We start from the raw sequence: 16,511 nt of genomic DNA on the forward strand, positions 1-16,511 counted from the left end.
TGTAGAGTTTTGTACCAAACAAAAATTAATGTAAAGTTTAGTTTCTTTTATATAATTGCTCGACAAATTAGTAAAGCTCGTTCCAGGTATCATGATATTTGAGGATAAAAATACAAAGAATACATAGCCAGTCGGGAAAAAAAAAAAAAAAACCAATATCCTCTAGTCTGTTATCTTAGATCATGGATAAGTAATTAGTGAAATTATTACAAATTATTAATTTTTTCCAAATCATCTATTTAATAAATCACATTTAGAATGAAATGGAATAATTAACGGTGTATCAATAACAAAATAATACAGATAAGCATACAATTGTTTTTGTTTGGTTTGGACATAAAAGGTCTGCATAGGAATGCTTTTCAATTTTTAGTGGTAATAACTATTTTTAAAATATATTTTATTTATAAATATATTAAAATAATATATATATATATATATATGTGCGTGTGTGTGTTATTTTTACAAAATTATTTTTTATAACATATCATTAAAAAGATCCAAAACATAAAAAAAATAAATTATTTTTTTATAAAACATTGTTTGAAATATAATTTTGAATGACGCCTAAAAATTAACCACTGGAAAAAGGTATAAGTAAATGCATGTTGATATTATAATATGAAGCGTATTTTAAAAATATTTTTTATTTTTAAATATTAACACATTAAAATTATTATAAATACATTAAAAATAAAATACTTAGCATGTATTTAAATGCCTGTTTAGATTAAGGTTGAATCTATTTTTATATATATATAAAATTAATTATTTTTAAATTATTTTGATGTGTTAATATTAAAAATAAATTATATATATATAATATATATATTATTTTAATATATTTTTTAATAAAAAATACTTTTAAAACATAATAATTACGTACTGCCATAAATATCTTAAATTCCAGATCTAGGATCTTAGATTCCTCCTCTGACGAATAGACAGATTCTCTGTTGATAAATTTAGCATCTCCAAACTTTGACTCGTAAACTTTCAAGGTTGATTCCGCCAACCATACCCCCACCGAACTTTGGGGTCCCACCCCAAACTAGACGCCCTGTGATAATGGAAATATATGTGTGTAGGATATTTCACATTTTAAAGGATTTAGAGGATATTATTTTAGTTATTTTTTTAAATGTTTTTTATATTAAAATAATATTTTTTTATTTTAAAAAAATTATTTGAGATTAACACATCAAAATAATATAAAATATAAAAAAATTAATTTTTAATAATAAAAATAACTTTTTAAAAAGTACAGATTGATTTATGTTTCTAAACACAACCTAATATGGGATGGTGATGGTTTCTAAAATCAAAGCTTGAAAACAAACCATTCAATTTTCTATGGATACTAATGCTATATAAATTGATTTTTTTCATATTTAATAAAAATATCATATAAATTAGCATGAGAAAATTTGTTAAATTAACCTGCTCCACTTGTCAAATATGTGTATATGAAATGTAGGTGTGGTTTGTTTATATACCTAGATTTTTTTTTTCATCGTAATTATATCTTTTTATTCAATAATAAAAGATATTTTTTAAAATATATTTATTTATCAGGTAAATATTTTCATCAAAAAATTTTAAAAACATAAACAATGTACTTTAAAAACTCGCGATATGTTCCATGAAGGTTTCATGCTCTGTATAAAAAAGAAATCCCATTCCAAACAAAATAATAAATAATGTCATATTAACAAAAATTAAAAATTGAGAGGCAGCCGGTTCATATGAAAAATGAATCTTCTACCTGTTTTTTAAAAGATTTTTTTTTCATTTGTATTGTTTTACACTATTATTTTTTAGGTTTTTTTAAGATTTTTACACATTGTGCCCTTCAGGCCTGCATGCTTGGCATGACTTGTTTTTTTCCCTTCAATATTGTGTTTTTGATGATTTTTATTGTTTTTTTAAAAAATTTATCATTTTATAAATGGGTTGATTTTGAATTGATTTTTATTTTTTCATCATATAATTAAAACAAAAAAAATATAATTAATTAAACCCGTTGGAACCCACAACCTAGATCACTAGTTTGATGAGTTAAACTGGGTTAACTAGAATCAATTTAATATGCCATTATCTCGGTATTTTTTTTGTTTAAATATCAGCTTCAATTTATTTTTTTTAATTCAAATTGTTTTTTATTAGTCATATAGATTCTCTTTGAGCCTGCACGTTTGGTTTTTGTTTTTTTTTATCATTTGATTTTTTTTGTCTTTAAACTTGCAAAGTCGATTAGGTCCTCTCAAGATAATTTTTTTATAATTTAATTTAAATTTGGACTTTGCAAGGAGTCGAGTTGAGAGTTTCAAGATTGATTTGTTGAACCGAATTTAATGATAATATCGTAGATTTCTCCGTAGATTGGATATTCTTTGTTTTACAATAAAATGTTTTTAGTTCAACCCACATCATGAGAAGTGAACTAATATACTACTATGAGATTATGCTTTCAAATGATGGGGAAAAAAAATACAAAAGGAACAAACATGTATTTGTTCAAGGAAATAAGGATAAAAATATAAGATAAATGTTTCATAAATTTAGAGTGAATGTTGAACATTTCAAAATAAAAAATAGAAAGACATTATCTTCATCTCTTTTGTCTTTTGTTTGCTCCAAATCTTAGCCTTATACCATGCACAAGGGGTGAGACATAAAAGATAAGTAGAGTGTGAAAGTGCTTGTGCCACCAAAGAATTATGGAAATTATGCATTTGTAATAAATATAAAAAAATAAAAATCCTCTATTTTTGTCTGAATGAAATTGGAATGCATTTTGATCCAATGATACTCAATCCCCTCTGGTTCAATAACTTCCATTCATTTTTTAGAGATCGGTAAATTTTCTGCAGAGTGGCGATATCCACAAAACCGTCCTTTTCCTCTAGTTGCCTGGTCACTCACCAACCACCACCACCAGATCTTGAAGATTTTGAGTTTTTTTTTTCTTTTTTGAGACTTAAATTTCTTAAATATTAAACAGACACAACTTTCACTGTAAAATATTCGTATTAAATTTTATATGGAGACAAAATTCACTATATTATCACCAACCCCCCATTGCCATACATGTTCCATGGAGCAAAAATAATCATCACTTCCCTTGAGACTTTATTTCCCTTCTCTCTCAACAACCCCCATCTCCTTTATCGCCTCCCTCTCAGTTCCAATCACAGTTCTAACAAAAAAAGACTCAGTTTATTACCAAAAATACATAAAGACTCAAACTTTCTGCCCCTCTCCCTCTGTTTGTGTGCTGCACTCATGGAACGTGCAAGGAGGCTAGCTAACCGTGCAATCTTGAAAAGGCTGGTTAATGAATCAAAGCAGAGTCACAAGCAGGCGAGAAATGATTCATCTTTGTTAAACTCTTCATCTCCTGTATCATACACACCTTCAAGGTATGTTTCCTCATTGTCATCATTTGGTTCTAGGAGTCCTAGATCAGGTCTATTGTCAGGAACCAAAAATATTGTATCCCGTAATGTTCCTGCTGGTTATTATGGCATTGGGTCACAGATAAGATCCATTTCTGTTGAATCTTTGAAACCAAGTGACACTTTCCCTCGCCGCCATAACTCAGCCACCCCAGAAGAACAAACCAAAATGGCTGAGATATGTGGCTTTGATACTCTTGATTCATTGATAGATGCAACTGTGCCTAAATCTATCAGACTTGATTCTATGAAGTTCTCAAAGTTTGATGGAGGGTTAACAGAGAACCAAATGATTGAACATATGAAATATCTGGCATCAAAGAATAAGGTTTTTAAGTCCTATATTGGGATGGGATATTATAACACTTATGTTCCACCTGTGATTTTGAGGAATATAATGGAGAATCCGGCTTGGTATACCCAGTACACACCGTACCAAGCTGAGATATCTCAGGGTAGATTGGAGTCTTTGCTCAATTACCAAACCATGATCACGGATCTTACTGGATTGCCTATGTCAAATGCTTCATTGCTTGATGAAGGGACTGCTGCTGCAGAGGCAATGGCCATGTGTAATAACATCCAAAAGGGAAAGAAAAAGACTTTTATTATTGCTAATAATTGTCACCCTCAAACTATTGATATTTGTGATACTAGAGCCGGAGGTTTTGATCTTAAGGTAGTTACCGCAGATCTTAAGGACATTGATTATAAATCTGGGGATGTTTGTGGGGTCTTAGTTCAGTATCCCGGGACTGAAGGTGAAGTTTTGGATTATGGAGAGTTTGTAAAGAATGCTCATGCTCATGGAGTTAAGGTTGTTATGGCATCGGATTTGTTGGCATTGACGATGTTGAAGCCTCCTGGTGAACTGGGTGCGGATATTGTTGTTGGTTCAGCTCAGAGGTTTGGTGTTCCAATGGGGTATGGCGGTCCTCATGCTGCGTTTTTGGCAACCTCACAAGAGTACAAGAGGATGATGCCTGGTAGAATTATTGGTGTTAGTGTTGATTCTTCAGGAAAGCCTGCTCTGCGCATGGCGATGCAAACTAGGGAGCAGCATATTCGCAGGGACAAGGCAACCAGCAACATCTGTACTGCTCAAGTAAGAGATTACTGTTTATATTGTTCTTTTCTTATTTATATTCTGAGAACTGCTTGTATAGAGTAATGAAACTCATTAAGTTGCCCTGTTTTCTGACCAAGTTACGATACACAGTATGCCTAGCTCAAAATTATTGGCAGGAACATAATTACTAGTATTTTTACTAAACCACCAAAGCGGGCATATTGCATATGTGTTGGTTGTGCTTCAATTGAAAGGAGTCTCTTGCTCTGTTTAGGCATTGCTTGCCAACATGGCTGCTATGTATGCTGTCTATCATGGACCTGAAGGCCTTAAAACCATCGCCCAAAGGGTCCATGGTCTTGCTGGAGCATTCACAGTTGGACTGAAGAAACTTGGGACAGTTGAAGTCCAGGGCCTTCCCTTCTTTGACACTGTGAAGGTTAAGTGTGCTGATGCACATGCAATTGCTGATGCTGCTTACAAAAGCGAGATAAATTTGAGAGTTGTAGATGCAAAAACCGTAAGTGTAATCCCATCTGTTTTGTAATTTGACTAAACTATATGTCATGAGATTCTCAGAATATGCTTTGTTTTCCAGATTACTGTTTCTTTTGATGAAACAACTACCTTAGAGGATGTCGATAAACTTTTCAAAGTTTTTTCTGGTGGAAAGCCTGTAAGTACCATTCTACTACTGCAATTGCTAATAAGATTGTTACCATAAATCATAATTTTGACAATAACTAAGAATTGCATTCTTTCAAATGTCAGGTCCCTTTCACAGCTGCATCTCTGGCACCAGAGGTTCAGAATGTGATCCCATCTGGTCTCACAAGGGAGAGCCCATATCTGACCCATCCAATCTTTAACACGTATAGACTAGTTCTCAAAATCTGAACTACTTGGGGATATTATTTGGAAGCCACTCTGACTTCTGTTTGACTTTATCAGGTACCATACCGAGCATGAGCTGCTCAGATACATGCATAGGCTGCAATCAAAAGATCTTTCTTTGTGTCACAGTATGATTCCACTGGGGTCTTGTACAATGAAATTGAATGCTACAAGTGAAATGATGCCAGTGACATTTCCTAATTTCACTGATATCCACCCTTTTGCTCCTACTGAACAGTCTCAAGGTTACCAGGTAGATAGTTGCACTTGTTTCTTAAACAGAAACTTGACATGTGCTATGTTTTTTGTTGTGTGAGAACAGATATTGTGTATGAAGAAATTGACCTTTGCTCAATTCTGGTACTGTCATAGGAAATGTTCGATGATTTGGGTGATCTATTGTGTACAATTACTGGGTTTGACTCTTTCTCATTGCAACCAAATGCTGGTGCTGCTGGAGAGTATGCTGGGCTTATGGTTATTCGTGCATATCATATGGTACGGCGACGTCAACTATTCAATGAAAAGATTGCTTTTTCCTGCATTTGTTGCTTTTAAGAGCAAGAAATGCTTGATGCCTTTTGGCTTGAAACTTTCTTTTTTTGCGAGGAGCAAAGTCAATCGCATTGAGTTATACTCATCGAGACTATCTAAAAGCATGCCTCAAAGTAAAACCGTGTTGATTTGCCTTGACTCTCCATTAAAAGAATTCCCGCATCAGAGAGCATAGGTGCTATAACGTGTTGTTGCTATTGTCATTAGAATCTTGAAAATATCTAGCCTCGAATTGTAACTGACAAAGGGATAACTTGGCTGTAGCTTCTCTACATTAAAGATATTGATATCTTTACTTTACTTTACTCATGTGCCCAGGTCTCGAACCTTGCTGTATATCATCAAATCTCATATGGTTTCTTTGTGTTGCATATGGCTGTTTCTTATGCCTGTCTCTCATTTGAATGAATACAATAGGCAAGAGGAGATCATCATCGAAATGTGTGCATCATACCTGTTTCAGCACATGGGACGAATCCTGCGAGTGCTGCCATGTGTGGAATGAAGATTGTTGCTGTTGGAACTGATGCCAAGGGAAACATCAATGTTGAAGAGCTAAGGAAGGCTGCTGAAGACAATAGGGACAAACTATCAGCACTTATGGTGTGACTATTTTGTTTCCTTGATGGATTGAAGTTTGTATTGGACAAAAATTCAGTGGAAGAGACATTGGAAACCTCTCATGTGGCCCTGTTTTTATATTAAATTTCAGGTTACATACCCCTCAACTCACGGGGTCTATGAAGAAGGAATCGATGAGATATGTAAGATAATTCATGACAATGGTGGTCAAGTATACATGGATGGGGCTAACATGAATGCTCAGGTCTGTGTTCTCAAACTATCTCCATTTGGTTTTAGTGTTGGATACGTTGGTCCTTACCACTTTTCTTACCATAAGCTTTCCTGTGTGATATGGTGATGTTACTTCATAGAATATTTTCTGCAAAATACAGACAGCTTCAACATCCTTAATTCATAAATTCACCTTTTATTGCCACGATGGCTGGTGGGTCTCTGAGTAGAGAAGGTATCCTGCATCCTAATGTTGCTATTCAATCTAGTAATCTGGGAAGAGCTGCACTTGGAGGGTTTATGAGCCAGACTGCAAGCCTGACCATTATGTCTTTTTAGTAATTCAAATTAGGAACTGCTTTGCATCGTTTTGCTTTATAGACTGCATTTAAACTTTATGAGCAAATAGTAAACCAACAATGTGGAGCTGAACCCTAGAGATTCATGGTCTTCCATACAGAGGCTGTGGGGTTTAAACTGGATAGCTCATGTCATCTGAACGACATTTTATGGACATCTCTGCATTATAACTTTGTAAATGAGAGATTTGTTATTGAAAATATTATCATATTGATTTTATGTTTTTTTTTTTGTCCCTACAGGTTGGTCTCACAAGCCCAGGTTTTATTGGAGCTGATGTTTGCCATCTCAATCTCCACAAAACATTTTGCATTCCGCATGGAGGTGGTGGTCCTGGCATGGGTCCTATTGGCGTGAAGAAGCACTTGGCACCATATCTTCCTTCACATCCTGTGGTATCTACTTTTTTACCATGAACAACTTCATCCAGATCTACACAGACTTGTTTAGCTTCTATTTAAGGATGATGTGACCCTGATGGGAGAAATGCTTCCTTAATTTCTGTTGGACTTAAGATATGCATGAAAAAACATTTTCATTCTTTATTGTATTCGACATCATCCTGTTGGTAATAGGAATACGTACTGCTTGAAATTGGAGCAAATAATTTCTTCCTTTTTAAAGTCATATTGTTTGTGATGATTTTAGCAGTCACCACTTTTGTCTTTTTATGTTTATGGAATTACAGCAATTACCACTACTAAATGTCATCGTCTTCATGTCTTGATCATTCAGTTTTTTTAATTTCTTTGTTATTGTACTGAAGGTGTCTACAGGTGGTATTCCAGCCCCTGACCAGTCTCAACCTCTTGGCACCATTTCAGCTGCGCCTTGGGGCTCTGCACTTATCTTGCCAATATCATACACATACATAGCGATGATGGGTTCGATGGGGTTAACTGATGCTTCAAAGATAGCTATACTGAATGCAAACTACATGGCAAAGCGATTGGAGGTACTTAATTTTTCCTTGACTTGCTTTCATGCTGTAATCAACAATCAATAAGTTCTGTAAACTGGTAAAGCTTCATTTATAAATCAGTTTATACACTTGCTTTTCGTTTCTACTACTACTTTATGATGTGTTTACATGCTTGGTAGCTTTATTCTTTGTAATAAGACTTTGGGGTTATGAACTTACTCTTGAAATCAATTTGTGAATATCTTGTATGTTCTCTGATATGTCTTTGTTATTGGTTTGTTTATCAGAATTACTATCCCATTCTTTTCCGTGGTGTCAACGGAACAGTTGCCCATGAATTCATTGTGGACTTGAGAGGCGTTAAGGTAGTTGTTATTATATGTCTGTTTCATAGTTACTAATCAGAAGCTAGTAATCTAAAGCACTCTTATTGCAGAACACTGCTGGAATTGAGCCTGAAGATGTTGCCAAGCGTCTTATGGACTATGGATTTCATGCACCTACAATGTCATGGCCAGTTCCTGGAACACTTATGATTGAACCCACTGAGAGTGAAAGCAAGGTAAGATTTGTACTAGATTCCTCTCCTTTTTTCATTTTCCCATGCTGTTCCTCCTCTCCCTTTGTCACATACTGAGTTCCGGTTGCATTTGACATCCTTTGCAGGCAGAGTTAGACAGGTTCTGTGATGCGCTTATCTCCATTAGGGAAGAAATTGCAGAGATTGAGAAAGGCAAAGCTGATATCCACAACAATGTCCTCAAGGTGAAATTGCTTTTTATATTTTTTAATTCTGTACCTAGAAAGCACAAAAGACATTTTTAGTTTGATTTTTTCTACTTGCTTTCTTTCGATTCATTTTGGAATCTGTTCTTATTCATGAGCTTTGGAATGGTTATGGAAATTCTAAATGCAGGGAGCTCCTCATCCACCATCTTTGCTTATGGGAGATGCATGGACAAAACCATATTCTCGGGAATATGCAGCCTTCCCTGCTTCTTGGCTTCGTGTTGCCAAGTTCTGGCCTAGTACAGGTATGCATGTCCACCTTATTGTTTACTTGCTTCATACTTACCATTTCATCATCTTGACTTTCAGTTGCCTTGTTTAATCTTATCCTCGATTGCCTTCGATTTCTTTTGCATGGATAGGTTAACTTTCTTTCAGATAAACTGTCACACATGAGCTATGCATAAAGCTAAATCTGGTTTCATAATTGTTACTAATCTCTTTTAAAAGATCTTTGTTTTATAATTGTCTTTTGTCAATTAAATTCAAGAATATAACAATCTGAATCCAGCATACATTCCAGAGTTGATATATTCAAGTCCATCTTCCTTGATACCTTTCCAATTAGTTGATTGACTCTTCTACGGTGCTGTTTTATCAGGTCGTGTCGACAATGTCTATGGTGACCGCAACCTCACCTGCACCCTTCTCTCAGTATCACAGACTGTTGAAGAACAGGCTGCAGCTACTGCTTAATCCTCATCTCTATGTTCCTCGATGCAAGATTGCTTCATGGATATGAAAAGTCTACACTATCAGCTTTTTCTATGTAAATCAGTTATTCATGTGCTCATTATTACAGCTGGTGAAATTCGTTTCTCGAATATACTGTTGACCTGCTGCTCTAATATGAACGGTTGCTAATTGCAACTCTTAAAACTTTGTAATTACCATTGCTCTCTCCCTCTCTCGTACTGTGCCGAGACCTTCTTAATTGGTGTCTGTCTAATGAGAAACAAGCATTTACCCCTCTTGTCTGATAAAAAAGACACCACCTTGCCAATGCGAAGGTTGAGTTTATCATCCAATAGGAAACTACCTTTCGTATGCACCAAAGTCTGGTAACGTTTCGCCATGGGAGCCCTTCTCTTAGCCTGGAAATGTGGTTGAAATGGGGCTCCAGGACCAGAATGCGTGTGCAATGCGAAAGGTGAAACAGGATGGAAATCCGAGTTTGATGCTCTGCAGAAGACAAATTTGTCTTCACTGTTGTAGCTTTGCATCACAGCATGCAAGAGCATAGCATATAGCATGTCGGAACTGAAAGCATGGTCTAGAAAAGGAGCTCCATATAGCATGATGGAGAGTCTGGTAGAGTTATTTTTCAAAAAAGGATTTATATCATGGTGTCAAAACAATAAGGCAAAAGTAAGTTTTTTTATACATATAATATGGTCAGATTGGACTGATTTCTTGTTCAATGCAATGATTGAAAGGAGCTATTTTATGCTTCGTAGCTGTTAATTGTTCTTGTTGTAGAGAGATTTGAGCCTAACACTTCTCAAGAACATGTTATTAGTGGCTGTTGTTCATAGTTGAGTTGTCAATTAATTAGTGTAAGTTAAGACGTCAGTTCAATTACTTAAACTCAGGGCCAAACATGAACAAATTCCTAGAAAGAGTCTATAATGTTTCCCATGTTTGATGTCTGATCAATCGATATCTATTTATCTATCTTTTATTTATAAAAAGATAGCAAGATTTATTAGAGTGATGCGAGCCCCTAGGACCGTATCACGGAGTTTATTATCCGACAAGTGGAGCAATATGATTAGTTCATGTGTCTTGTATGAAAATTCTCCATCTATCTATATGTAAATTAGGGCTAGAGAAATTACTCATAGTTTGTTTTCAACAAAATAAACTTTAAATGAATTTTTTTACAATATGTTTATTATTAATTACTTTTTTTTTGAACAAATGATAGATTACATTAGAATTTTTTATTTAAGATGTATATTGTATTTTTTTATTGAATATAAAATAAAATAAAAAAGATTATAATATCCAACCGATCTATTTTAAGCTCTAGATTATTTAAAAATTTATTTGAATATAAAGATTAAATTATATTTTATTTATACATTTATTAGTTTTCAATCAAGTCCTTTTTAAATAAAAATATAAAATCATGTGATATATAGGTAGGAGACTTGACCTTAAATATAAGGATAAATTGAACTTATTCCTCTTAATGTATAGATATAGGACATTATTGCAATTAAATCAAAAGTGATGAGGACATTTTTTTTTCTAAAAAAGTCATTAGATTGAAAAAAAAGTCGGAGAAGTTTGTTTTCCAACAAGTTTATATAAAAGGAAGAAAACTTTGGAGAGACGTCTTGATAAGTTAACCAACATCATGCTTTATATAAGAAAAATGGAAAATATGTTTTTTTTCTTTCTTTCTCTGTCTTTTTTTAAAATCATTTGAATATAAAGTTTATTTTCCATGTTTTTTTTAAAAAAAATAAAACAATATTTTAATTTTAAAATCTTTATTTGTATCATTATTGTTGTCGTAGCAATACCAACAATAATAATAGTGGTGGTGGTGGTGGTGGTAATAATAATAATAATAATGGAAAACTTTTATTTAGTCCCAAACCTATATATCTATTATCAATTGAGTTAAAAATCTATAAATTAAGTCAATTAGGTCTCTAACGTTTCCTGCATTTTTTAAATGTGTATTTTTGTCAAATTTTTTTAATAGTTTAAGTTTAATTTGCTTATTTTATACACTAAAATGGTGCCTATTAGAAGAAAATTAAAGTTGATGAACATTAACATTTTTTTTTTTATCTATTGTGCATATTTATGCACTAAAATGGCATCAATTTGATGAAATCTAATGAAAATGTGGGTGAACATTCATAAAAATACTTGATTGGGATTTTTAAAAAAACGTTTGAGACATAAAAACATTCAATTGAGAATGAATATATAGATTTGGGATTAAATTAAGATTTTCATTAATAATAATAATAGTAGAATTATTATATTTTTGTTCATTGTTGATAGATTCAATGCATTGAGTGTAAAATAAAAAAATTCATTTAGGACTAAACAATATTAACAAATAACCATGATGAATTACAACCAAACCCTAAAAGTCAAGGCTAAAAATTTGAATTGTAAGAGTAATGTAATAATTCAACTGTTTTATAAAAATTAAAAATATAAAAACATCTTGTGCAAAAAACATTAGATTATTTTATTATAGGATTACATTATTACTTTCATTGTGCATTTAAAAATTTAATTACCAAAATAACCTCATTCAATCCTCAAAAGATATTTATGTCATGATGAAAATATCATCATATCCTTAAAGCTAAGGCAAAAGATATAATAACCTAGGAACAAAAAAGTCATGACGTTATCGTAGTGAATAATGTTTTGTGTCTTGGGAAAATGTAAAACCCCTAGGAGAATTAGTGTTTTGGATAATATTTTTTTTCAAGGTACTTTGTTTTACTAGAAACTTGCATTAATGATGAATTTTCCCTTTTAAAAGAAAATTATTGAATTGACTATTAGGAGTAGTACAATCTTTTCACATGTCCATTAATTATTATCATACTAATTGAGAACAACTTAGTCTTTTTATATTTTTAAAGCGCGATAAAATAACTAAATTACGTTTGAAAACAAAAATTATTTAACTAACATTTAAGATCTTTTTCATATTTTTACTTTTTAAAACATGATAAAATGACTAAATTACCCTTAAAAGTAAAAATTCTTTAACTCACATCCAGGGGCTTTTTTATATTTTCACTTTGGTTTTTTTAACTCATAATCAGTTTGACTTAAAGACAATTTGGTATTTTAATAAATATAAAATACAATTTAAAAACAAAACTAGTTGGCCTGTGCAAATCGTGTGTTAGTAAATGGGCAACGCTCGTGCTCTTTTTTTACATTGGCATTGAAATTGTCTCGGTGGCCCTTCCCTCCGTTTATAGGTAATGTGCGTGCCTTATGAACGATGAATGGTGTTAAAAGAAAAACAGTTAGGGCTATTAGGGTTTTTTTTGGTGTGAGAGAGTGTTTTGGTGTGTATGAGGTGTTTTTTTTTTTGGCTAATGCTCCAAATAATTTTTCTCCCCTTTAATTTCTCATCCCTTCTTTTTGTATGATACAACCATCTATTTATACGCAAAATAAAATTTATCCTTTTCTTTTAATTGCTTGGTCCCCAAGCAAACTTGGTGAAGAGCCAACCTAAAATTAATTTGGTCCCTCGTTTTTTTTCTTTACTGTTTGGTCCCCTTTCCAAATATTTTCTGTTTTTTTATTTATCTTTTTTTTTTGTATTGTAATATATATATATATATTTTAAAAAAGCAATGTCAATATCAACTAAATAAGAAAAATTGATCAATAATTTTGAAATGAGTACGTTAAAAACCAAATGTGTCGAAAGTAATTTTTTTATTTGTTAGTTCTTTTGAAAAGACGTTGAAAATACTAAAAACAATGCAAATACATCAAAAATGTATTTTTTAGATTTTTTATTGTTTTGTTTTGCTTTTTTTTTTATTATTCAAAAAAGAAAAGAAAAGAAAAAGATGGTCAAAAAATCGGATTATGACAATTACCATTTTTTCTTATTTTCTTTATTTAATATCAAAGCTTTTTTTAATCATATTATGAAATTAACAAAACTTATTAAACTCAGTTAAGTCAGTAACTCAAATCTCATATTTTTCTTATTTCTTTAAAAGCATTAACGTCGTTTGAATAAATATTTTTTCAATGTTAAACAAGATTTGACCTGACTTGCAATGCAACGTGAACCACTTATCTAATTTATTCTGGTTGATATAATAATGGTTTTGTTAATATTTTTTGTTGTAAAATATACCAATTCTTTGATAATACAAATCAAATAAATACATCACCATTTTTATGACACGGTAATATTAAAAATTATTAAGGAAGCTACAACTCTTTACATTGAAAAATTAAACGAAACCATCTTTTATAAGAATGATGATTGATGGCCTTCTAGTTAGCAATTCATCTCTTGACAGAGGTTATGAAAAATTCAAGCCCAAAATATATATTTTTTTTATATCACACATGGTTGGGTTTAATATCATTATAAATCAATAGAAGAATTAGGTGTATATTAACCTTTTTCATACTAAAAGACTTGGGGTGGTTTTTTCTTCTTTTGCATTTTTCCTTTTTCTTCTTTAAATTTATTTTCTTATTTTATCTTATTTTATTTGATTAATTATAACTTTGTGTTCTTGAATTGTTTTAGTTTGCTATTTATGAGGTTATTACAATCTCAAAAATATATTCTGATATTCAATATATCTTGTCTCAACATTAAAAAAAATATTATTTTAGATTATTTTTTAAAAATCAAACTATATTTTTTTTCTTTGTTATTCAAGTTGTTTTTGGATCTCTAAATTAATTGGTCACATTAAAATAATTTTTATATAATTTAATTAAAAGGTTTTAAGGATGATATATTGAACTGACATCAATACCAATGTTAGGACTTCAATTTTTTCTTTATGTTTATTTTTTAATTTAAGTCACAATAAAGCGCAACCCTGTAGATTAGTAATAATGCCAATCTTTTTAAGGATATCAAAAACACAAAGAAAAAATCTCATTTATAATAACTAAAATACACAAATAAATATTAATAAGAAACAGCAGTTATATATATATAACGAAAACGGCAAAATGCAGGCCATTGGCTGGTTAATATTTAAAAGAAAGGACAGATAACATGTATTGATGAGGTGGAGCATACGTGATAATCATACCTTGATTTAGGAAATAAAACTCTTAAAAATATCCTATTTTGATAATTTAATAATGTTGAAAGAAAAAAACTCTCGTTTGTATATTTTCACAAATCTTATCCACTACGGAATTTATCGAAGAGAGAAAACTGTCGGCTATGCCCTTCTGGCACATGAGTCTAACTGACCCTTCATTTTCATGGACTTTTATTTTTTCTTGAATTTGATCATTTTTTTTTAAATAACATAAATTGTTAAAAATCCTAATAAAATAAAAATAGGTTAAAAAATATTTGAAAATTAGTGCAATCTAAACACAATTGTTTTTTTAAATATCTGAAAAAGTTTAAATTCTAGTCGAACTTTTACAGAACTTGTTTGTTTTTATAGCAAAAATGCTGTTTTTAATTTTTTTATTTAAAATTAATTTTTTTAATATTTTTGAATTATTATGACATTAAAAATATAATTTAAAAAATAACCTCTATGCAATTCTAAATACAATAAAAATCTCTGCCAGCTCTGAATTCTAATTTGAAGGCAACCTTTTATGAATTCCATAGTCAATCTCATGACTAGTTTACTGCCTGCCAAGTTTATCCACTCTTGTAACCTTACAATTTAAGCTTTCGTCTTGCTAACGTGCGCACATATATAGCCAAAAAAGAAAGATAACTGCCATTCAATATTTCTTGCCTGTGGTCCTCTTGCAAATTCTACTGCCTTGCAAGTGGATTGTATTCCACGGGAGCATGCCGTGGGCGCGTGAGAGGGAAATATTCTCCCGGCTATTTCAAGTGAAAAATATAGATACGATAAATTATTTTGATTTTTGTTATATACACTAGATCAATAATGTTCTAGATTTTATCATTAATTTTGATTTAATATTTTGAATTAAATGAGAAGAAAACAATAAAAAATAAATTATTACTATTTTTTATTATATACACTAGATTATTATATAAATATAATTTGAATTACAGACACATGACATGGATAAAGGATTTAAAATTATTCATGTTCAAGTCCTTACCTAATTTATTTTAAAAATAAATCTTCATGTGATGTAAAATTCTTTTTTGTCTTCTTTAATTTCTTAATGAATATTATTAGATTTAAATATGATAAAGATTTCATTTATAGGGAAAAGATCTAGAGATTGCTGAAAAAACACTTAGATAATAAAAAAATAAATTTAGAAATTCGCATGAGGATATTTTCAATAATTTATATAAACATACATGCTAAAAATAAATTTAATTTTTTTCGCATTAAAATATTTTCACCTGTTTATATAATAATATCTATTAAAAAGACAGGTTGAATAAAAAATTAAATAAAGAACAATTAAATTTACAAGGATAGAACAAAAACTAAACCTAAGAATATAATAAGATAATTTTTCAAAATAAAATTATCGAGATTAAGATATGGATAGCACTTAGCTGATGTACAAATACGAAAACTTCGAGAGAAGAAATACTAAAGGAAAGGTCAATTCAAAAACAACCCACAAGCCTCTCGTTTCCATGTATGGCCAGATGTGTATCTTCTTAGCTAGATACGTATCTACATAGTATGTACAGCTAGTCTCACGTTCACTCGCAAATGATTCCATGCGGTGCAGGTCCATCTACAAGCATTGCACCGTAATGCAAACCTACCATGTTATAGAACATAAATGTTGTATGTTTTTAAATTTTAATTTTTAATTTTTAATTTTTTTTTAAATTAATTTTTTTTTATATTTTTTATATTTTTAATGTATTGATATAAAAAATAAATTTTTAAAAATAAAAAAAATATTATTTTAATATATTTCTAAAAAAAAATCTTGTATTGTAATATGAAACGAGTTTCTTGTTCTCTTTCCAAGTTTCTTCTTCTTC

At 31.0% G+C, this 16,511-nt stretch overlaps 1 protein-coding gene across 1 annotated transcript; it reads left to right on the forward strand.

Annotated features, from left to right (window-relative positions):
* Positions 1-3,073: 3,073 nt before the first annotated feature.
* LOC118030795 (glycine dehydrogenase (decarboxylating), mitochondrial) lies at positions 3,074-9,732 on the forward strand. Its single transcript, XM_035035060.2, has 15 exons — positions 3,074-4,563; positions 4,802-5,047; positions 5,126-5,203; positions 5,299-5,399; positions 5,479-5,674; positions 5,794-5,919; positions 6,394-6,579; positions 6,689-6,802; positions 7,374-7,526; positions 7,898-8,086; positions 8,341-8,418; positions 8,490-8,615; positions 8,720-8,818; positions 8,970-9,087; positions 9,444-9,732. The coding sequence occupies exons 1-15, from the start codon at positions 3,091-3,093 to the stop codon at positions 9,536-9,538; spliced, it is 3,378 nt and encodes a 1,125-aa protein (XP_034890951.1). The 5' UTR covers positions 3,074-3,090; the 3' UTR covers positions 9,539-9,732.
* The last annotated feature ends 6,779 nt before the right edge of the window (positions 9,733-16,511 follow it).

Source organism: Populus alba, chromosome 6, assembly GCF_005239225.2.
Source record: "Populus alba chromosome 6, ASM523922v2, whole genome shotgun sequence".
NCBI classification, from domain to species: Eukaryota; Viridiplantae; Streptophyta; class Magnoliopsida; order Malpighiales; family Salicaceae; genus Populus; species Populus alba.

Bases quoted from the DNA above. Each gene is read 5' to 3' on its own strand.
- LOC118030795 (XM_035035060.2), top strand. From the start codon at position 3,091: ATGTTCCATGGAGCAAAAATAATCATCACTTCCCTTGAGACTTTATTT. The intron at 4,564-4,801 runs GTAAGAGATTAC...TGCTCTGTTTAG, and splicing joins GCAACATCTGTACTGCTCAA to GCATTGCTTGCCAACATGGC. The intron at 9,088-9,443 runs GTATGCATGTCC...CTGTTTTATCAG, and splicing joins CAAGTTCTGGCCTAGTACAG to GTCGTGTCGACAATGTCTAT.